This window comes from Eriocheir sinensis, chromosome 13 (genome assembly GCF_024679095.1).
Source record: "Eriocheir sinensis breed Jianghai 21 chromosome 13, ASM2467909v1, whole genome shotgun sequence".
Lineage (NCBI taxonomy): Eukaryota > Metazoa > Arthropoda > Malacostraca > Decapoda > Varunidae > Eriocheir > Eriocheir sinensis.
The window spans coordinates 2,979,649-3,002,304 of record NC_066521.1 but is presented as its reverse complement, the minus strand read 5'-3'; the positions used below and the strand labels follow the sequence as shown (position 1 = coordinate 3,002,304).

Here is a 22,656-nt window from a genome sequence, read left to right as displayed (position 1 = left end):
TCACATTAGCAGAGGGTTTCTAAAGCCATGGTCATGTTCACATGTCTGGAAATATTATATTTTTTTGTGTTTTGTCAATATTTGCATTGTAACTGATTCTTATATTAGAAATAAATATGAATACAGTTGTATCTCAGCATCCCCAGATTTAACATCCATAGTTATATTTATTGGCAAGGAAGTCCATACATAGTGACCCCTTGACTGCAGATTTCCTTCAAGAAGACATCAAGTTTTTTTTTTTTTAAATTTTTTTTTTACGTTGATTGCCTATTGCGCCGGCAGGCATCTTCCCGGTGGGGCCTGATGGTCGGCCCAAGGCTTCTTCCAGGTGGGGCCTGATGGTTGGCCCAAGGCTTCTTCCAGGTGGGGCCTGATGGTTGGCCCAAGGCTTCTTCCAGGTGGGGCCTGATGGTCGGCCCAGCCCGTTCTGGCGCAGGCGAGTGTTTATAGTGGCGCCATCTTGCATTGGCTCATGCTGCCCCCCAGAACTCGTTCTTGATTCACTTGGACGGCTTCCTCTAGAGTCCGGGTTGATGGGTGGTCTTCAGGACAGCATGTGGGTAGTTTTAAGCCACTCGGCGGTGACTGAAAAATCCGAGTGGTAGCGTGGGGATTCGAACCCGCGTCGTCCATCACGCGGTGAATGTGGGTCCAGTACGCTACCACCTACGCCACCGCCTACTACAGGAATGGAACAAAAAGTGGCTGCTACAATTCAATGAAGAAAAATGTAAAGTCCTGCACCTTGGGAGGGGATATCCAGCATACCAATACCACAAGGGAAACACTCCATTATCCACCACAGAGGCAGAGAAAGACCTGGGAGTATATGTTACCAGGCTACCAGTCTGTTCATGTGTGTGGCGAGGACGTTGAGACCTTAGAAAGTTTCATGTATCTTGGTAGCGTAGTTCATAACAATGGTGAGTCTGGCCAGGAAGTCTTATGGCAAATTGGCCTGGCCCACGGTGTTATGGACTCGCTCAACATGAGTATATGGTGTTGTCGATACCTGTGTAGAAGGACAAAGATCCGGGTCTTCAAGTCCCTTGTGCTCCCTGTCTTACTCTATGGTTGTGAGACATGGACACTAAATGGGGACCTGGAGAGGCGGATTGATGCCTTTGGTAATAAATGTCTACGCAGAATCATAGGATATCACTGGAATGACTTTGCGTCAAACTGGCGACTACTCCGTGAGACTGATTCGACACATATTACCTGCATAGTCCGTCATTGCCAACTCCGGCTATACGGGCACGTGGCACGTCACCCTGAAGCTGATCCTGCTCATCGGGTTGTCTTTGTAAGAGACAATCCTGAGTGGAGGAGGCCAAAGAGAAAGTTGGAAAGTTTTGTTTAGCCGGCGCAACATCTATGGTCACATGCCGTAAAGAGACAGAAGGGGAAGGAATTATATGAGAAGGGAACAGATCCCAGGAGACGGGACACAACCCCCGATTAATACCTGGTACCCATTCACTGTTGGGTGGACAGGGGCGTAGGGTATCAGAAAAGCCGCCCAAATTTTTCCACTCTGCCTGGGAATCGAACCTGGGCTCTCTCGGTTGTGAGCCGAGTGTGCTAACCACTGCACCACGAAGCCCCGTGAGACCAAGGGGACACCCATGGAGTTCGTGGCTTCAGCAAGTCGATAGATCCTGCCGGGAGGTACTTGGGTTGGGAAGGGGGCCTGCATGGAGACTTGCCCGGGGGGCCCCCCGGGCTTGGCATCGTAGGGTGGGCGAGGCGAGGCGCCCCCTGGCGTATGCCCCCACTGATTGATTACCAGTGAAAACCAAGTCCGTGCCAATCGCAGCGGACGGGTTAACAAGTTAAAGATTTGAGTTTTTTTAGCACTTTACTGGCTCACGGCACACCACACCACCACCACGTGCACCTTCCTTCCCACAGTGACCATGCTTAAGGTTTCTGTGAGGCTCAAACAAGATCACCTTACTAGAAATTCCATTTTAGTGAAAATAATTCCCTTGTAACTCCCCAAGTACTCCTAACCAGACTGCAGTAAAACCCTTAGTTACTGGCAACCAACAGGGATTCAGAAGTGCTGGATGTGGAAATTTTGGATACTTGGGGTATATTCCGGAAGTCCCTGAGTAATTTAGTAATTTTATCAAACCAAACATGTTTACACAGGTACTATCCACTCAGCAATGCATCTCCTGACGACAAGTAGGTATATGTATGTATGTATGTATGTATGCATAATTCTCTGTTCCTCTGACTAAACTACCCTGCTTTCCTGCCTTCATTCCTTTCTTCTCCTCATCCTTTGAAAGTACACTTGTTCTTGGTCTGGGTCGAGTCTCTCATCGTTGACTATGGCGTGGCCTGAAATATTGCATTTCACATGCACACACACACACATGCACATACACATGCATGCATGCACACATGTAAGCACACAAACACACACACACACACACACACACACACACACAGTATATTAACAAATGGCCAATTCGGATTCAGAGGAGGACGGTCTTGTGTAACTAATCTGATCAGCTTCTATTCAAGAGTAATTGATATAATACAGGAAAGAGACGGTTGGGCAGATTGTGTGTATCTGGACTTAAAGAAGGCGTTTGATGAAGTACCACACAAGTGATTAATATGGAGACTTAATCATGTTGGAGGTCTGGGTGGTTCAATATTGGATTGGATTGTGGACTTTTTGATGGAGAGAAATGAGAACAATAATTAAGAATAATAAATCAAGCTGGATGGAAGTGACGAGTGGAGTCCCCCAAGGATCGGTGCTGGGTCCGATTATGTTTGTAATATATATTAATGACATGACAGAAGGGGTGACAAGCTATATGAATATGTTTGCTGATGATGCTAAAATAATGAGGAGGGTGGCTAATGAAGAAGACTGTGTAGCCCTGAGCCAAGACCTCGATAGAGTAAGCGAATGGTCACGCAAATGGGAAATGACATTCAATACAGAGAAGTGTAGCGTGATGGAGTTTGGTAAGAGCAGTAGACGAATATCGGGGAACTACTCTCTGAGTAATGAAAGAATCATGAAAAAAAATGAAGAAAAAGATCTGGGAGTGATCATAACAGACAAGTTATCCTTTGGAAAACATATAGACCGGATAACTGGGGAAACATACAATCTTCTTAGAAACATAAAAGCAGCATTTACATATTTAGATGAAGAAATGGTGAAGAAACTAATAACATCGATGATACGTCCAAGACTGGAATATGCAGCATTAGTGTGGTCACCTAGATTGAAGAAAGAAATTAGAAAGTTGGAAAGAATACAAAGAGCAGCGACTAAATTACCGGAAACTCTGAGAGAACATACTTATAAAGAAAGACTGGAGAAATTGGGACTAACATCACTGGAGAGCAGAAGAGAGAGAGGGGACCTAATAGCATTGTACAGGATACAAGAGGGATTGGAGAAATTGGATAGGGAAGACCTAGTGGTACGTGACAGAAGTGTGACAAGAAGCAATGGTAAGAAATTGAAGAAGAGTGACAGTAGGAGAGGCATCAAGAAGTAGTTTTCCATACAGAAGCATAACAACATGGAACGGACTTGACGAGGAGACTGTGTGTGCAAAAATGATTCATGAATTTAAAGACAAACTGGATAATAAGCGTTATGGAGACGGGACAACACAAGCCTAGTGTACAGCTCTTTTCCTGTATTTCACAACTAGGTAAATACACACGAAAAGGATACTGTTGAAAAGTGTAAGGAGGAACCTAAATTGTTTTATAGATTTATGAATGGAAAAATCAAAGCAAAGGAAAAAATAGAAAGACTGAAAGATGGAAGTAAGATAATTGAAGATCCTAATGATATGTCTGAGCTACTAAACGAGAAGGTTCAACAAGTTTTTACAGAAGAATAAAAACTTAATGAACCACAAGATGACAAGATGAATGTTCACATGGATGAAGTAGTAGTAACTAAAGAAGAGATATATAAACTAATGGAGGAGCTGGAAGAGAGGAAAGCAATAGGACCAGATGGAGTTTCAGGTTTTATTTTGAAAGAATGCAGAAATCAGCTTTAGTTTTATGAGTGCATCAAACTAATCAAAATAGGAAGGAAATACATAACTATTTATAACTGCCACAGCCAGGCGGGGCTTGCCATTCTCCATGCGGTACTCACGTCTTCAAATACAGCTGGTGTGTACTTGGGAGGGGTGTTGAGAGGACCTGGAGGAGACTTCTTATGATCTAACGGTGATGGTGGGGTCGGGTTATGAGTTCGGCCAGTGTTGTAATTGCACTCGAGGGTGTAGGAGCGAAGAAGTCCAGTGGCCCTCATGATGGCAACCCTGCCAGAGCCTTCCTTACTCATGCCGTCCCTGCGGTCCCTGACAGGAGGGAAAAAATGTTAGCATGCTCCTGGCACTCACAGGGGGCTAGTCAGCTGAATTTTTCACAAAGGCGACACACTCCTGCATACACACGAGGTCAAATGTGGCATAACCTGAGGGAAGTGATAGTTGCTATGATGCTACCACAGGTAAAATATGTGACTGGTGTCATTCCTGCACCTGAAGATAAATATATATTTTGGAAAAATAACAGTTGATACATAATGAAAGGCTGGAAGAAAAGTTGATTATGTTGTGCAAAGTGGACAGAAAAGAGCTCTGTAAGAACTGATGGGGAAAAAATTATACAAAAGACCTGTATGGCATAAAATAAACTGCAGATAGTGGCTGCAAATGACTGGGTCATGAAGTTTTCCTGACAAAATAAAAAAGGAAAATAAGATATAATATTGGTTCATAGGTTTATTTCATTATTAAGTATTATGTCCACTGGCTTTGACTCATCCACTTTGGCAAATTTTAAGCCATGAATGGCTGAGAAACAGCAACATATGGAATAACTATGAGGGCAGCAAAACAGCACAGGGTGTGCATCAGCATGCTCCTCTTGTGCCCATGCAGTGTACTCATAAATCATGTCACCCGGTACAAAGTCAACTCATTTGTGACGGCTGGGATCCAGCTCTGAGGCGCCTGCTGTCAACTCACGTGGCTTACTTTTTTCTTTTTTAATATTTTTTTTTGTTTGTTTCAGCCTATGGCACCGGTAGGCTTTTTTGGTGGGGTCTGATGGTCGGCCCCAGCCCATTATGGTGCAGGCAAGTGTTTATAGTGGCGCCATCTTGCTTGGCTCATGCTGCCCCCCGGAGTGCATCTTTGAGCCTCTCCTTAGAGAGAATCTAGAGTCCAGGTTGATAGGTGGTCTTCAGGACAGCATGTGGGTAGTCTTAGGCCACTCAGCAGTGACTGAACAATCCCAGCTGATTGCCACATGTCCCCATGACTTCCAGTTTACTCAAATTTGGGGTCACACGTGTTGGACAATGCTGGCCGTACCGAACCAGTGACATTAAACAAGTTCGACAGAAATGGCCATGCTGAAGCACATGGGTTAAGGGGACAGTTAACATTTATTTTAGGTGAATATTTTAGAAAAAAAAAAAAAAAACTAAGTAAACCATGTAGACTGCACCCTTGTGGCAAGCCTTACCCTGAGTATTTTCATGAAAAAAGCAGAAATATACCTTCCTCATGTATGTGACAAGTATCAAAATCACTGCACCAGGCATGATGCATCATAAAATAATAAAATCATGAACATGTGTCAGTGTTATCATGTATTTGGAAGAGTCTTGCATGTTTCTCTGTGCGGTGGCTGCCTGAACTGCCCGGCTGGTGACTGACTCATTGACAAGTCCCACTAGTCATCCAGCTTTCAAGGAAAGAGGATGCATGATTGGCCTGCAACAGTGCCAAACAAAAGATCTTTACAGGGAGCAATGACACAATGTGCTATAAAAGCCCGGAGAAGCATGGCGGTGAGAGTCACACAGCCACACAAAGCCTCCACCACTGAAATCTTACTGTCAGCCTCACCACTCCCTCACTCCTGCTTCCCATGCAGCTGCCTGCTATGCCTACAGTGGTGTAATTTCATAATTTTAGACAGGAGAAGGCTGTCATGCTGACGATGCCTAGACCAAACTCTCTTAACCCCCTTTGGCCACAAAAGTTTTCTCAGGAGATCCCCCTGAATGCAAAAGTCAGCGGAAAATGAACTTTGAAATTGAGAAAACGTCATAAAAGGTGTTTTATAGAAAATTTTCTGTTGCTCCCTGCTGTGAAATCTGTTTCTTTCTAGGTTGTTGCATTTGGCTGAAATTCCAAGATTCCCCCCAAATTCCAAGTTTTTACTGGTGTGACATACAGAAAAAATTATTGAAGAAAAGTTGCTTATTTTATCACGATGGAGTCTGTAAAATATAGTTTATAATCTTTTACATGGAAATTTACTGCCTACAGAGAGCCAAAGTTCCAGTGAAAAAAAAAAAAAAAAAAAAAAAAATTGTAAATTTTATTTTTTTTCATTTTGGAATGAATCTCATTGAATAAAAGTTGTAGGAAAGCATCCTTATAACTCTACTGAGGAATCAGATTTTTATTTGGACTGACTGTTTGGCTGGAATTCCATGATTCCCCCAAATTCTAACTTTTTACTGGTGTGACGTGCAGGAAAATTTATTGAAGTTGCCCATTTCATCACCGAGTGTGAAAAATATAGTTTATAATCTTTTAGCCAGAAATTTACTGCCAACAGAGAGCCAAAGTTGCAGTGAAACTTGAAAAATTATTTTTGTAAATTTTTGTAGTTTTTTCATTCTAGAATGAATTTCACTGAAGAAAACGTATAACTCAACTGCGAAATCAGATTATGATTTGGACAGACCGTTTGGCTGGAATTCCATGATTCCCCCCAAAATCCAACTTCCTGCTTCCCACTCCTCTGAACACTCCTGTGAACAAGATATTGGTTCATCTAGAACATCAGGTATGTCAGTGGAGGTTTCGAGACTACGCTCAGCACGCACACAACAAGCAGAAACTAAAGGAAGACCGCCGAAACGGGACGGCTGAAGGAACATAATCGTTCTGCAGACACCACGATGTGTAAGCAGGAACTGTAGACTATTTTTAGCATGGAGTGGTGGTAAGGGACAAAAGAGGTGCCAGTTAGTCACTTAGCATTGACAGAGACCTAGTTACCGGATAGCTTCTCGCTCTCCGGTGCTGGCATCATGCTTGTTGCCCACATCTGATAGAACTACGGATATGATATCGTCTGACAGAACTGTGGAGTGCTGCTATGGCGGCAGACCAGGGCCTGAAACCTCATCAATGGTAAACGGTAAACTATATGATGCCAGCGTCATCATCGTCATTATGGGGGGTAGAAAAAATCAGTGAAGAACAAGGAGGCTTCAGGAAGGGAAGGGGATGTGTGGATCAGATATTTGCCTTCAGGATGGTAGTAGAAAAACTAATAGCAAAAGGAAAGAAACTATACGCTGCCTTCATGGATTTGGAAAAAGCTTATGACAGAGTCGATTGGATTTCATTGTGGGATGTTTAAAAGATTTATGGTGTGGGAGGAAAACTGCTTAGTGCAATAAAGTCTTTCTATGAGGATGCATCTGCATGTGTCAAAATTACTGGAGAAACAAGTGAACATTTTGAGATAAAAGTGGGCTTAAGACAAGGGTGTGTCATGTCACCATGGTTATTCAATATTTATATGGATGGTGTTATTAGAAAAATTAAGGGCAAAGTTGGAGAAGTTGGAGTAAGACTGTTTGATGAGGGAAGGAAGTGGGTACTGAATTTGATACTGTTTGCTGATGACACGGTGCTCATTGCAGAAAATAAAAGTGACCTACAAAATTTGGTCAGTGTTTTTGATAGTGTTTGTACCAGGAGAAAGCTGAAAGTAAATGTCAACAAAAGTAAAGTGATGGTTTGTGAGCGAAGTAGAAGTGAGGTTGTAGATTTTGTATGCCCATATAGAGTGGGAATTGAATGTGAAAAAGAATGCAAAATAATTTTGAATGGTGAAGAAATGGAGGAGGTCAATGAGTTTAAGTACCTTGGATCAGTTATGTGTAAGCATGGTGGTATGGAGGGAGAGATAAGAGAAAGGGCATTGCAAGGAAGAAGGGTACGTGGTAGGGTCTTTGGGACGAATCATGAATGCCAGAAGTGTGAGCATGGAGGTAAAGAGGGATTTGAGAAATACAGTAATAGTACCAACCCTCACATGTGCAAGTGAAATGTGGGCCTGGAATGAAAGTCAGAGGTCTAGAGTGCAGGCAGTGGAAATGAGTTCTTTGAGGAGTGCTTGTGGTGTGAGTAGAATGGATGGAATGAGTAATGAAAGTGTGTACGAGCATTTTGGAATGTGTCACATGGGTGAAGGGAAGAAGTGTGGAGTGGTGGAAGAAGTGAAGGTACAGACTTTAAAGTGGTTTGGCCACATGGAGCGAATGGAGGAGAGTAAGATGACCAGAAGGGTGTATGTGAGTGAGATAGAGGGAGGGAATGCTAGAGGACGACCTCCAGTGAAATGGAGGAATAGGGTGCAAGAGTACGTTAGGGAGAGGGGGGAAAGATCTTTGAGAAACTTTGAGCAGGCAAGGAGGGAGTGTCTGGACAGAAAAAGTTGGAAGCTCTTCTGCCGGGGCCATCCCCTGGTGGGAGCTCCTAGGAGCAGGCGTTGATGAAATGATGATGATGCTCTATTTCTTTGGATCAGGCTCAAGAAAGAGAAAAGAAAAGGATGGCTTGGCACATACATACCAAAGTCACAGAATAGAGCTTCAATGCATGTTAATTGCCTTGGAAAACAAACAAACAAAAAGTTAAAAACCTTTGAGAAAACAATAAATTAGGAAAATGTTTGGGAGCACTGTTCTTTCCCTTTAAGGGGGACGACTACGGGGTGTCCTCCTGCGCATATGGTACGTCCAACAGCTTTGAAATCTTAGTATGTTGTTTGTTACTGTAAAGGTATGTTATTCTGTGAATTTCATCAAATTCGGGTGAAGTTTAGGAGAGACTCAAACAAAGCGTATTTTTCGTTTTTTTGTTTCACAGGCTTTATTTTTCAGTTAATCGGTTTGAAAAAAATACCATAAAAACTTTGTTTACCTATCTACATTTTGTTGGAAGTAACTTTTTGATTTTTTGTTTTGTCTTCGAAGAAAAAAAATTACAATCTTTTGTCAATTATTATTTTCTCCTCTCTGTGTCCCGTTTTCTTTTGACATTATTGAAAATCTATTTCCAACAAAAAATTGCCCTTTAGTTGTAGTTTCAACTGATACCTAACAAAAGTGGATCAGGCTTTTTACCGATTTTGTGAAATTATTTTAAGTTTTAAAAACTAATTTTCGAGATATTGGCTCCTGAAGTTTTTTTTTACATTTCATTCCTGTCTTGCCATTTGCATTAATTTGATTGGCATGAAATTTTCACATATTATTGTATATCTCTTGTTGACTTACTGGAGAACGATCAGGCATCTGGGCCCGCTGCACTCCTGCGTAGCGCGAGTGCCGCGGGAGTGCCTCACGGGAGTGCCTTGCTTCTACGCTACTCTCTTGCTTGTTTTCTGAGGTTTGGCTGCTCCATAAGCCCTCTTGATGTTGATGACTCTTTTTCTGGTTGCCTTGCGTTTGTACATCATTTGTAAGGAGTTTTTTTTTGGCTGGAGAGGAGAGAAAAGCATGACATACTCTTCCCGTCTGTGTCTCGCTTGGCACTGGCGTGGTGGCACCTCTCTTCCTCCCCTGCCTCTCCACGCGAAGAAGAGAGGATGACAGATGACAAAATTTACGAATAAAATATTCTAATGCAATTTTTACATATATACGAATGATACCGCATATGTTGACATGAGTGTCTTATGATGTGCATGTCCGACTATGACGCAAAAGCCCCCCCAGGGGGGAGGGGGTTTAATTTTACGAAAACAAACCTCACCACGGTAATTTAGGGTTTCCCAGCCATGCTGAGCGAAAAACATGCTCTCGTCCGATTTTAAATATATTCGTCAAAAAATACTCCGTAGTCGCCTCCCTTAAATGGCCTGTATTTCAACGTGTTATCATTTAATCTTGATCCTTTATGTGTTTCGCTGATGACGTACCCTTCAAAGAGTATCAAAACAGAGATCTTTAATTAAAGGATAATGCAAATAGTTTGATAAGCTTTCAAGGGGACGTGATTATAGAGTGGTTCAGTGAAAACAAAACAAAAATTTGAACCTTAAAGTATAAAGAATATTCAAAATCTTCTTTGATGAATTGAAAGCATGCATTAACCTAATGTTATGCATATTTGTTTAGAAGAATGGCTAGAAGATAGCCGAACTTATTGCAAGTATGTATTTTTTTATAAATTGTTGTTCACATTTTCTCAAAAACTTTAAATTGAATCCACCCTGAATTTATAACAACCTGTCAAAATGATTATCAATGGCCCAATAGAATAAAACAGTGTAAAACATGACTGAGTCTCTCAGGCATCATGCTATCTCAAAGTTTTGGTAAAGTCTTTGCGCTTCATTTTCTGCCTCCACACTGTGATGCTCTCAGCTGCTTGGCTGGCAAGGTGCTGCAGATGATATGCTTTCTCTTCATCTGGCTCTACCACCACCTATGAATCAGGACTGGAGAATTACCTGGCCACTACAGAAGTTTAATATTATGATCATCAATCAATTTGATAACCTTCCTTCTTTCCTAGATAGTGAGAGGGGACAATAGAGGCCTAAATCAGGGAAAAAGAAGAAAGAATGGCAATTCTCTATCGTCAAAAAGAAAAATATCTTCATCTCACTCCAGCATCTCTTGGCTGAGGGCAGCGCTCGCACACAAATATAAAGATGAGGGAAAACACATTTTTTCATAAAGACACCACCCATATGGTGCAATCTAAAGCAGAACCTCATCTATCCGGCACTAACGGGGGGAAGCTCGTGCCGGATAACCCATTCTACTGTTGTTTTGAGACTTACTCCAATAGAACTGCCAAAACTCATAGATAGTGGAGGCTGAACAGCCGAATTCCTCCGTCAGACTATGGCAGGACTCGTGTTTTTCAAATCTCTGGCAGATCTCCAACTTCTGCTTCAAGGTAAGTGCCTTGTGCTTCCTCTTCTCAGTAACTTGGGCATGTTTCTACTGAATAACAACAGGCCCAGCGGTCCAGCAATAACAGTGAAAGGCAGGTCTTGATACAGTGGCTCAACACTCTGGCCTATGGGGGGTAGGTAAATGCGTCGGTGATGCCACATAGTTGCCAACTCCGCTTTGGCAGCCCTGGCGTAAACAACAAGTGGTGCCATTCTAGCGATTTTCCCGCTATATCTAGAGATTTGGGGTAATGATCTAGCAGGGAAATATGCCATTTAGTGGCTACCGTTTTAGTGAAAATGCCTTTTAAGGCAATTTTGGATGGTATGATTATTGTGTTATTTAAAATCTTGCGATTTGCGGCTCTGATCTAGCGATTTTAAAGGGTGAATCTAGCGGGACTGAAATTTTTTTCAATGACAACACTGTAAACATTGGAAGATCAGATTCGTGCCGTTGTTTTAGATGCTGGATAAATGAGGTTCTACTGTATCTATCTATCTATCTATCTATCTATATCCCCGACACACTGTTCCCTCATGGGAACTTCCCTCCAAAGGGTGGCTGCAGTAGAAGTGTCTCCATCTCTCCCTGCTTCTTCCAACTCTCTCGTTCACAGGTGGCCTTCCCCTGATGCCCCCTTCCTCAATCCTTCCCTCATACACTCTCTTCACAAATTCATTCTTGCTCATTCTCATCACGAGTCCAAACCATCTCAGTGCACCACACCTCACCCACTTGACCACTCCACTATCCATTCCCTTCACTGTCACACTCATACCAAACCTCTCATACACACTTTCATTACTTTCTCCATCCCATCCTGAAACTGAAACACCTCATGCACCTCCTATATAACTCATCTCCACTGCACGTATTCCCGATTGCTGTGCTGCATTCCATGTCCACGTCTCTGACATATGGTGGAATCTACTCCCATTTAGTGTATTATAGACCAAAACAATTAGAGACTGCTGCTGATCTCAAAATTAGGCCAAAATTCATATGACGTTCCAGTTCGTCAACCAGACTGAGTCCATTACATTCAGGGTGTTCCAGAACATCACCCGGAACCATGGATCACCATGTATATCACAATTAGGTAAATGCAACTACATAAATGAACAAACACACACACACACACACGGTACCGTGATGAATTACTGCTACCGATACCGATCATTATTTTTTTGAAGAAAAAAACGAATACATAAGCGATCGCATGATTGCTTTTAATTTTTAAAAAGTTTTTAATCTACGATACCTACCGATACCGAGATCTGAAAAAAAAAAATCATCTCTACGACCGACGATCCGATTGGGGCTCGCTACGACTACCGATATAGTGGGTAGATTTTTTTCTACAAATTCAGCTCTTTAGAAAGCTCATCATGTGTGACAAACTTGCTGAGCTTTACTCAAGAGTGACGGACAAGCTACTAAAGAGAGATGAGAACCGAACGTGGTTAAGGACTCAGGAATGGATGGGAAACGGTGGAAGCGGAGTGCCCCAGGGGTGTTTTTGCACCAGTACTCTTCCTAGTAATGATATGCCAGAATAACAGCTACATGAGCCTGTTCGCAGATGATGCCAAACTGCAAAGATAAATACACTGGTTTAATGCAAGATGTGCTAAGGCAAAAGAAAAAAAGAGACAAAGCATGAAAGAGATTGAAAAGAAATAAAAACCAAAGGAATAAAGAAGATTTTAAGATAATGAGAAATGAATACGAGAAATAAGGAGAGAAGAAGAGAAAGGATATGAAAAGGATATTGTCGAAAAGTGCAAGGAAGAACCTAAACTGTTTTATAGATTCATAAATGGAAAAATCAAACCAAGGGAAACAATAGAAAGACTGAGTGATGGGAATATGATTATCAAAGATCCTAAAGACATGACTGAGCTACTAAACAAAAGGTTCCAGCAAGTTTTTACAAAGGAATCACAATTCAACGAACCACAAGATAACAAGATAAATGTTCATATGGAACAAGTCATAGTAACTAAAGAGGAGATATATAAAATGATGGGGAGCTGGAAGAGAGGAAAGCAGTAGGACCGGATGGAGTCTCAGGTTATATATTGAAAGAATGCAGAAATCAGCTGGTTGGACTGGTATATGATATCATAAAATGCTCAATGACAACTGGTAAAGTAGCAAAGGAGTGGCGGAGGGCTGAAGTGGTCCCTATGGAGAAAAGTGGAAAAAAGGAAGAACCCCTGAACTACAGACCTGATCATTGACCAGTGTAGTATGTAAACTATGTGAGAAAGTGATAAAGAAACAATGGATGAGATTTTTAGAAGAGCATAATATAATCACAAGTTAACAATATGGCTTTAGAAAAGGGCGCTCATGTGTGACAAACTTACTGAGCTTTTACTCAAGAGTGACAGACATAATACAGGAGAGGGACGGATGGGTTGATTGTGTTTACTTGGACCTGAAGAAGGCGTTCGACAAAGTTCCACATACAAGACTACTATGGAAGCTGGAGAATAAAGGAGGACTGAAAGGGAAAATGATGAACTGGATGGAAAGCTACTTAAGGGGAAGAGAGAACAGTGGTAGAGGACATGAAATCAAAATGGAGAATTGTAGATAGTGGAGTGCCTCAAGGATCGGTATTGGCACCAATACTTTTCCTGGTATATATAAATGATATGCCAGAGGGAGTAAACAGTTATATGAGCCTGTTTGCAAATGATGCAAAACTGCTAAGACCTATAAGAAACAGTAAAGACTGTGAAATTCTGCAAGATGACCTGAACAAGATTTGAGAATGGAGTATGAAATGGGATATGGAATTTGATGAGAAGTAATGTCATGTAATGGAAATGGGAAAGAGTGAAGGGAGACCAAAATGGACATATAGAATGGGAGATGGAGAAATATTAAAGAAAGTTCAAGAAGAGAGAGATCTGGGAGTGACAATACAAGATAATCAACAGCCTGAGAGTCATGTTAATAGGATATTCGGTGATACGTATAAAATGGTAAGAATTATAGAATTAGCATTCCACTACATCAGTTCTCTTAAAGTGGTGTCCATGGGACCCGACATGGATAAGGATATGATGAAAAAGTTAATAACCACTATGATTAGACCAAAATTGGAATATGCAGAGGCGGTGTGGTCTCCCCATAAGAAGAAGCATAAAAAAACTAGAAAGAATACAAAGGAAGGCAACAAAAATGGTTCCAGGACTGGAGGGATTGACATATGAGGAAAGATTAAAGGAAATGGACCTGCCAACACTGGAACAAAGAAGAGAAAGGGGAGACCTAATACAAATATATAAATTATTGACAAAATGGAAGTAGACAATGAGGAGTTAGAAAGAGAAGGAAGAAACACCAACAACACACGAGGACACAGTAAAAAATTGAGGAAAGGAAGATGCTTGAGAGACGTAAAGAAATATTGTTTCCTGCAAAGAAACATAGAGGTTTGGAACAGACTAAGTGAGGATGTAGTATTGGCAAAGTGTGCACACTTTTAAGGAAAAGCTGGACAAATACAGATATGGAGACAGGACCACACGAGCGTAAGACTAGGCCCTGTAAAACTACAACTATGTAAATACACACACACACACACACACACACACACACACACCGCTGCCGACCGCCGCTGCGAGTGGATGTGGGAAGAGGAAGCAAAGGACAGCAATCTATTTGTCAGTCAAAAGGGTCCAAGAACAGGTAAGTCAATTGAGTCCCGTCTCCTGGGAGTTCAGGAATTGAGAGGATATGAGAGAGTGAGAAGCGATATGTAAAACGGGGAGGAGAAGGAGAGGAAGGAGATTGAACGGAGAAAAAACAAACATCCAAGATGGCGGACCCTCTGACCGAGTCCCTGGGGCCTAAACAACAGAAAGAAGAATCTTTGGAGTGTTTTGAGGGCTTCACACAAACATCAGTAATGGAACCGGTACAGTGGAAAAGAATAAACAAAGTGGAGGAGGATTGTGACAGAATAGTAGTAGAAATGAGGAAGTTGAGAGAGGAGTTTAGGGAAGTGATTCAGGCGCTGGACGAGGTTAAAAAGAGAGATGATGAGGCAAGGAGAAGAGACGAAGAAAATGGTAGAGAACTTGAGGGAAGAAAAACTAAATTGACTAAGGAACAGCTGGGAAGACAAAAATCTGAATTCCATCACATTTCACTTTCTGATATTAAATTCCATTTCCCACCAACGACTCCATTCCCATATCCTGTCCAGGTTATGTTGCAGTGCTTGACAGTCCTCTTCACTTCCAATCCTCCTCAGCAACTCAGCATCATCAGCAAACAAACTCATATAGGTAGCTGCTCACTCCCTCTGCCATGTCATTGATGTAGATTGCAAACATGACCAGAGACAGCACCGACCCCTGTGGGACTCCACTGATCACTTTTCCCCACAAGGACCTCACACCCCCAATCACTGTTCACATTTCCCAATTTTCCAAATAGTCCTTCATCCACCTCAAGAGTCCTCCTCCCAGTCCTCCAACTCCAGTGTTGCCAAATTATCGTACTCAAAACATCGCATTTATCAGTTCCAGGCCACAAAACTTTCCTACCCACACAGATAACGAAATTTCAGTTAAAGTTCTTGTTAAATGCATAACTTATTGGCGTTTGTTTGCGATAGCTGTGACTCAGAACTGGAAAATACGATATGTGCTGAGTGGCTGAATATGATAATTTGGTAACCCTGGTCGCTCCTCTCCCATATCCCACAACTGGGTAAATATAACTGGGTGAACAGAACTAAGTAGACACACAACTCACTTGAGGTACATGTTCCTTTCAGAGAAGTTACATGCTGAGAAGTCAAAGTTGGGGCAGTTGATGCCAAGAAGTTTAGGGAAGAGCATGTTCTCCACCATCACCGCTGGGTCCTCATACCAGTTCCCGTAGATGAAGATACCTGAGGGAAAGACATTTTCTTAGCATTTGGATTTAGTTTTATGCCAGTCTTTTGGCACTGCAATACACTCTAATAATGCACTCAGAAGATGACACATATAAAGTCTAATGTAGGAATAAAATATGTATAAATGTGGCTGTAAAGAATGTTTACCTGAAAAAGAAAAGATTAAAACTATCTGTGACTGTCCAATACAAGATATTTTGGGTATACATATCTATCTATCTATCTATCCGTCTATATCATTTTTTAGGTGCTACCTGTGGCACTGGTAGGCTCTCTTGAGGGGCCTCTTGGACGGTCCCAGCCCATTAGTGGCAGAGGCGAGTTATGCTAAATAAAACTATTATTATTATTATTATTATTATTATTATTATTATTATTATTATTACTATTATTATAATTATTATTATTATTATATACAGTGCTCCCTCATTACTGACAGGGGTTAGGTTCCTGAAATACCAGTCGATACCTAAAACCGTCGATACTGATTTTTGTCAAGTCACGTAACCTCCTGTTTATTTTTTTCTATCCCACCAACCACTTGTATGTTCTGAGCAACTTACTTGAAATATTTCTTAGATATAAATTTGTTTGGTAATAGAAACAACTTAATACTGAAACAAAAATACTTTTATCGACCGTGCCGGTGCCCTGCCGACTCACCCAGGCTCAACAAGCAATGGCCGCCGCATCATCATCACTGTCAATCTCTACCCACACCTTGGCCTTTTAGCTTTCTTCTCTCCACTTGGAAGATCACAAGGGCGGTTAGGAGTCATGACGATGAGTAGGACGAAGGACGACAACGTAGCTGTAGCCGTGAACATTGTCGGAACGACAGACACACGTGGACTGATGCTAGCTTGTCGGAATGTTGGGACGTGTGGCCAGTGACGCCTGGTGGGTGGTGCGGAAACTAGCTAGGAGGCAGCAAATACAATTTTTACTTTTTAGCATCAGATAAAACTCGCCTATAATCAAAACTGTCTTAAAAAAATCTGTCAATAATGAGGGAGCACTGTACATAGTTAGGTATTAACACATTTACCACGTCTGAGCTTCCCGCTGCCTCCTCCCTGTCATGTTTGGTTCAACTTGGTGCAGCCTCAATACCACGTGAACCACCGACTCGAGAGGTGTGTAGCTTCATTCTGGTTATGATCTGCCACTGAGACAATAAAACTCGTGCTCCTCCTGTGGTACGCTACGCCGTGGACCTGTTCTTCATTCATCACACTGTGTAGTGCGCCACATGTGGAGCACACTACTTGTTGATTCATTACAAGATATAGTCTATCTTATGAGATCTTGTGACACTTTATTCTTAATACACTCGGCCCTCGATTTAACGGATTAAAAGGGGGGAAGGGTGGTCCGTTGCTTAAAAAAGTCCGTTGCTTGAAAATATGGTTTTGACGTTTCTAAAGCCGGTGTCACACCAGACAAATCTACCCAGCCTCCCTTCTAGCTCGGAACAAATTTTTTCTCATGATCCGGGTGGCCAGGCACGTGTGTGCGAGCGGCCCTGGCCGCGCGCCGGGCTGATGATGGTGGTGGTAATGATGGGTGTCGGTGGCGTGGCCCCTGCATTGGCGCCGCCCGGGCGGTGCTTTCGTTGGGGCCCATGTATTTACCTAGTTGTAGTTTTACAGGGCCTGGGCTTACGCTCGTGTGGTCCCGTCTCCGTATCTGTGTGTGTGTGTGTGTGTGTGTGTGGCTGTGTTTATTGTGGGGCCGGGCTCCTCAATTTGCTAATTCTTGTTTTCCACATGTTGTGCAGGACTTCTTTCTTTTCTTCCATCTCTTCTTTTTCAAAAAGAAGAGGTGGAAGAAAGGAAAGGGGTCCCGTGAAACATGTGGAGGAAGGGAATTGGCAAATTGAGAAGCCCAAACCCATAATAAACACAGCCACATGCGCGGCCCCTGATGGGGATGCCGTTTGGGTGCTGCCGATGCGGGGTCCTCGCGCTGACGCTCATCATCGCCATCACCGTCATTAGCCGCCCGTCAGCTGTTCGGGGCCGGGCCCGGCGCACGGCCACGGCCAGGCTGTCTGCATGCATGCACTTGGCCGCCGGGTGGCCAAGCGCAAGATGTCGACGGTTTTCAATTTTCCCCAGAAAGGCGGACACACACTATACGATGCGTCCTGTCCGGCGGCCAAAAAGTGGGTGGAGATAGAGGCCATGAGGCAGTGTGTGTGGGTGTAATTTGTGCGATGGCCTTCTGTTTAGGGTTTTGACGTTTCTAAAGCCGGTGTCACACCGGACAAAACTACCCAGCAACAGACATTCTGTCCGTTGCTGGGTAGATTTGTCCGTTGAGATTTTGTGGTCTGTTAAATCCGAAATCTGTTAAATCGGGGTCTGTTAAATCAAGGGTCGAGTGTATTACTTTATCCTACAAAATCTTCTTTCTTCTTCCTTTCCTTCCGTCAAAACTCTCTATACCTTTCTTATGCCGTCATGCTAATCTTCATCTATCTCTCTTTTACATTTCTCTTTTCCCTTATTTCTGCCGCACTGACTGACTGACTGACTGACTGACTGACTAATTTCTTAATGACTAATGACTTGAGTGATTAACTTACTGTCTTGCTACTGCCTGAATAAATAGTTCACTTTCTGACTGACTGACTGACTCGCTTATTTATCAACTGATCGACTGACTGACTAAATAAATGACTGACTGACTGACTCGCTTATTTATCAACTGATCGACTGACTGACTAAATAAATGACTGACTGACTTCCCGGTGAACTGACTCAATAAATTTTAGACTGAATTCTAGATGTAGGCTGAGGCTTACTAACTGACTGACTGACTAACTGAAGAAAAAGCTGCTGAGTGACTAACATTTTAACTTTATATTTGAGTGACTGACTAGCTGGCAGACTGACTGACTGACTGATAAACTGACTGACTGTCTGAATGACTGATTGACTCACTAAAAATATATACAGCTGAACAATAAGTTAACAAAATTTTTAGGTTATTCTCTAACTCACTGAATGACTTACTGACCGGATGACTGACTGACTATCAGAAAGTCTACCTAAATAAGCGAAAAGATTCTGACTTATTTCTTGACTGAACCATTGACTAACCGACTGACTGAATGCTTAATTGACTGACTGACCGACTGACTGACTGGCTGACTGACTGCCTGGCTTGGTGTGGTCTTTGGTGGTACAGAACTTATTTATTTTACTTTATCCAAAAAAAAGGGCTAAAAAAAAGAAAAAAAAAACTATTACAATTAAGAGACCAAATTTAGCTGAACACTGTAAAGTTTTCACATAGGATAAATATAAATTTAGAAATATTTTTTTTCTATGCTTGAACTGAATAACACTAAATGTTTTGTTGGTCATAATTTCATTCCATCCTATGAAGATGGCACCACTATAAACACTTGCCTGCGCCATGATGGGCTGGGGCCGACTACCATCTAGGCCCCTCAAGAAAAGCCACCGGCGCTATACACACACACACACACACACACACACACACTAGAGGACATAGTAAAAAGTTGAGGAAGGGAAGATGCTCAAGAGACATAAAGAAATATAGCTTCCCACAAAGAAATATAGAGGTTTGGAACAGATTGAAGAAATAGTATTGGCGAAGAGTGTGCAAAGTTTCAAGGAAAAGTTGGATAATTATAGATACGGAGACGGGACCACACGAGCGTAAGCCCAGGCCCTGTAAAACTACAACTAGGTAAATACACACACACACACAAAAAAAATGTTGACATGAATTGAATGATATTATATGCTAAAACAAAAGAAAAAAGGTTTAAAAATACTTAGATTTTTTTTGTGTTTGCAAGCAAATGTACCACGGGTGGCACAACACGCAACAGTTGAAAATGCATGATGTACCACCAGCGGTACACATCGCAGGGAAAGTGTTAAAGAACAAAAGTAACTGGTTCTAGAATGCCATTCATTATAGTATTTGTTCATTCAAACATACACTGAACAACTTGCAATAACAGGTAATCTGTTCCAGGCCCGCCACCAAGACCAAAGATGCCGCCCAACACCCTGAAGATGGCTTTATCAACATGTCCATATCTTCTTTCTACTTTATAAACCACTCTTTGGTCGCTTAAGGATTTTCTTTTAATGTGAAATCTAAATTTAGGACACATTTTCCCTCTACAGTAGGGCCCCACAGCTAGCGTTTTTCTAACTATCGATTTCAAGTCTAGTGATAGAATAAAAATAGTTTCAAGGTTCGTAACTAACGACCAATGATGCGGAACTAGCGAAGATATACCCCTTGGCTGGGAGGAATGGGTTGGCAAGTTGCGTCAAGACAACCCGAGATGTTGTGCGGGGGATGCATGGGAACGGTGCCGTTAGCCACACAACATTGTGCAATGTTATGCAGTGGAGTTAATAAGTTGTGCAATGTTGGTGGCATTTGCCAAATGCATGAAACTCCCCACCGAGCCATTGCTTGGGGGACTGTGTGGGTGGGGGGGTAGTGACTGTGGGCAAAGCAGATGACATGTTTGTAAGCATGGCTGGTCTCACCTCTTCTGCATCTTTTTGCCTTCTGCAAATGTTTCATTCAACCCTGACTGCTGCTTTTGGTGGGGGGTGGCCTGGAATAGCTGCTGTGGGAGTGTTGTAAGGGGGATGTTGCCACACTCAGCCCTGATAACCCTGAGGACTTTACTGGGTTTAATAGTCAATGGGTAGACGGTGCTGTGGATAGCATGACAGCGCCATGTCCAGGACAACGCGGGTTCGCGCCCCACCCGGAGCCACAAGCTGGGATTTTTCAGTCACTTCAAAGTAGCCTAAGACTACCCATATGCTGTTCAGTAGACCACCTACCAACCCGGACCCTAGGTTCTCTCTCTAAAAAAAGAGAGGGTCAATGATGAGCTCCGGGAGGGCAGCATGAACCAAAGAAGACGGCGCCACTATAAACACTTGCCTGTGCCACAACGGGTTGGGGTTGACCATCAGGCCCTTTCAAGAAAGCTTATCGGTGCCAACCCTGTTGCAGTGATGCACTGGTTTCAGAACTAGTGACGTCTTTTGGTCTCTTGTTATCGCTAGACACAGGGTCCCTCTGTATAACACTGTTACCCTCTATATAATGTGTATTAAAGTAGGGACATGATAGAAAACACTCCATGTGGCAGTGAGGCCGGCCAGTCAAACAGAAACAGAGAAACAAGTGATGAAAATGTAGAATAAACACAGTGACGTGTGGAAGGCCTGTGGAAGGCCGCTAGTTTAGGGACAAACTTTAAATAGTAGAAAATAAAAACAGTGGAACTTTTTGAAAGTTGCCAATTTTTTGCTTTCATCAGGTTTTCATGATTAAAGCTGCTTCACTATGGAAACATAACTACTAATAGGCAAAGGCAACAAAAAACTTACTATACTATGGTATAATATAGAATTGGTGAATTTGAAAATTAATTCGAACTATTTCCTGTTTAAATTTGTGTGTACTGGAAGCAGTGGCTGAGTGGTTAGTGTGCCGGTGCAGTGTCCATGGCACGAGTTCTCGTCTCATCCACTGCCACAGCTGGGATTTTTCAGTCACTGCCAAGTGGCATAAGACTATTCACATGCTGTCCAGAAGACCACCTATCAACCTGGACGCTAGATTATCTCTTAAAAGAGAGGACCAAAGATGAGTTCCGGGGGACAGCATGAGTCAAGAAAGATGGCGGCACTATAAACACTTGCCTGCACCATAACGGGTTGGGGCCAACCATCAGGCCCACCAAGAAAGCCTAGCGCTGCCATAGGCTGATCATACTTTGTTTGTGTACAACTGCTACTCTTGCTGCTGCTGCCTCACCCTCACAAAGCTGTACTCCAGAGCTGTATAAATTTGTAATCATACAGCTCTACTTGACTTCAGCTCCCGTATGATGTCAATTATTCATGAAAGAGTTAATCAGAATCACTAGTAAATTCTGGAACAGCCTTGTTTTGTCTGCATCACCTTCAACCTACAACATTAACGCTTTCAAGGGAGTATTGAGACACTCACTGCTGTTTTCTTTCGGCCACGTTTACCCTCTTCTGCTTGCAGGAACAGCACTGTATCCTTACGTGTTTGTATCTTTAATTTTGGCATGAAAAAATTCCACAAAAAAAGTCCTAACAATCACAAATCATAAAATCCAACTGAAATGACGCCTTCATTTAGTGATATTTCATTAATCACGAATTTCTTCAGTACCTTTCTCACGTTACAGAGGGTCTATTGTACAACTGTTCAGCTTCAGAATGATACCTAACTGAGGTCATTACAGGTAACTCTCAATTTACACGAGTATTGTGTCCTTGAAGAGGTCGCGTAAATCAAAAACAATGTAAATCAAACAAGAGGTAGGTTTCTATCGAAAAATAAATATTCACTTCATTCAGTGGAGAGAGAGAGAGAGAGAGAGAGAGAGAGAGAGAGAGAGAGAGAGAGAGAGAGAGAGAGAGAGAGAGAGAGAGAGAGAGAGAGAGAGAGAGAGAGAGAGAGAGAGAGAGAGAGAGAGAGAGAGAGAGAGAATATCCATATCACCGAGATATCCACTCAGGCACTCAGTCTCAGCCTGTGTGAGGAAGAAATGAGGGACACCATGAGTGACTGGCTAGTATTGGTACCGGTACCGAGCAGTCTGGTACTGGTACCGTACTGTATAGCTGGTACCGTTAGTACCGGTACTGGT

At 42.4% G+C, this 22,656-nt stretch overlaps 1 protein-coding gene and 1 long non-coding RNA gene across 4 annotated transcripts in view; one reads left to right on the top strand and one right to left on the bottom strand.

The window, feature by feature from the left end:
* Positions 1-22,656, bottom strand: part of LOC126997874 (cytosolic carboxypeptidase-like protein 5) — a 59,727-nt gene that overhangs the window by 10,152 nt on the left and 26,919 nt on the right. For all 3 annotated transcript variants that reach the window (XM_050859087.1, XM_050859089.1, XM_050859088.1), the window contains 2 exons: positions 15,806-15,944; positions 4,163-4,370 (listed from right to left, as the gene is read on the bottom strand). In XM_050859087.1, coding sequence (XP_050715044.1) covers positions 4,163-4,370; positions 15,806-15,944 — 347 coding nt within the window. The remainder of the gene's footprint in view (positions 1-4,162; positions 4,371-15,805; positions 15,945-22,656) is intronic.
* LOC126997876 (uncharacterized) lies at positions 253-3,302 on the top strand. Its single transcript, XR_007752427.1, has 2 exons — positions 253-331; positions 402-3,302. It is a non-coding gene; the product is annotated as an uncharacterized LOC126997876 (long non-coding RNA).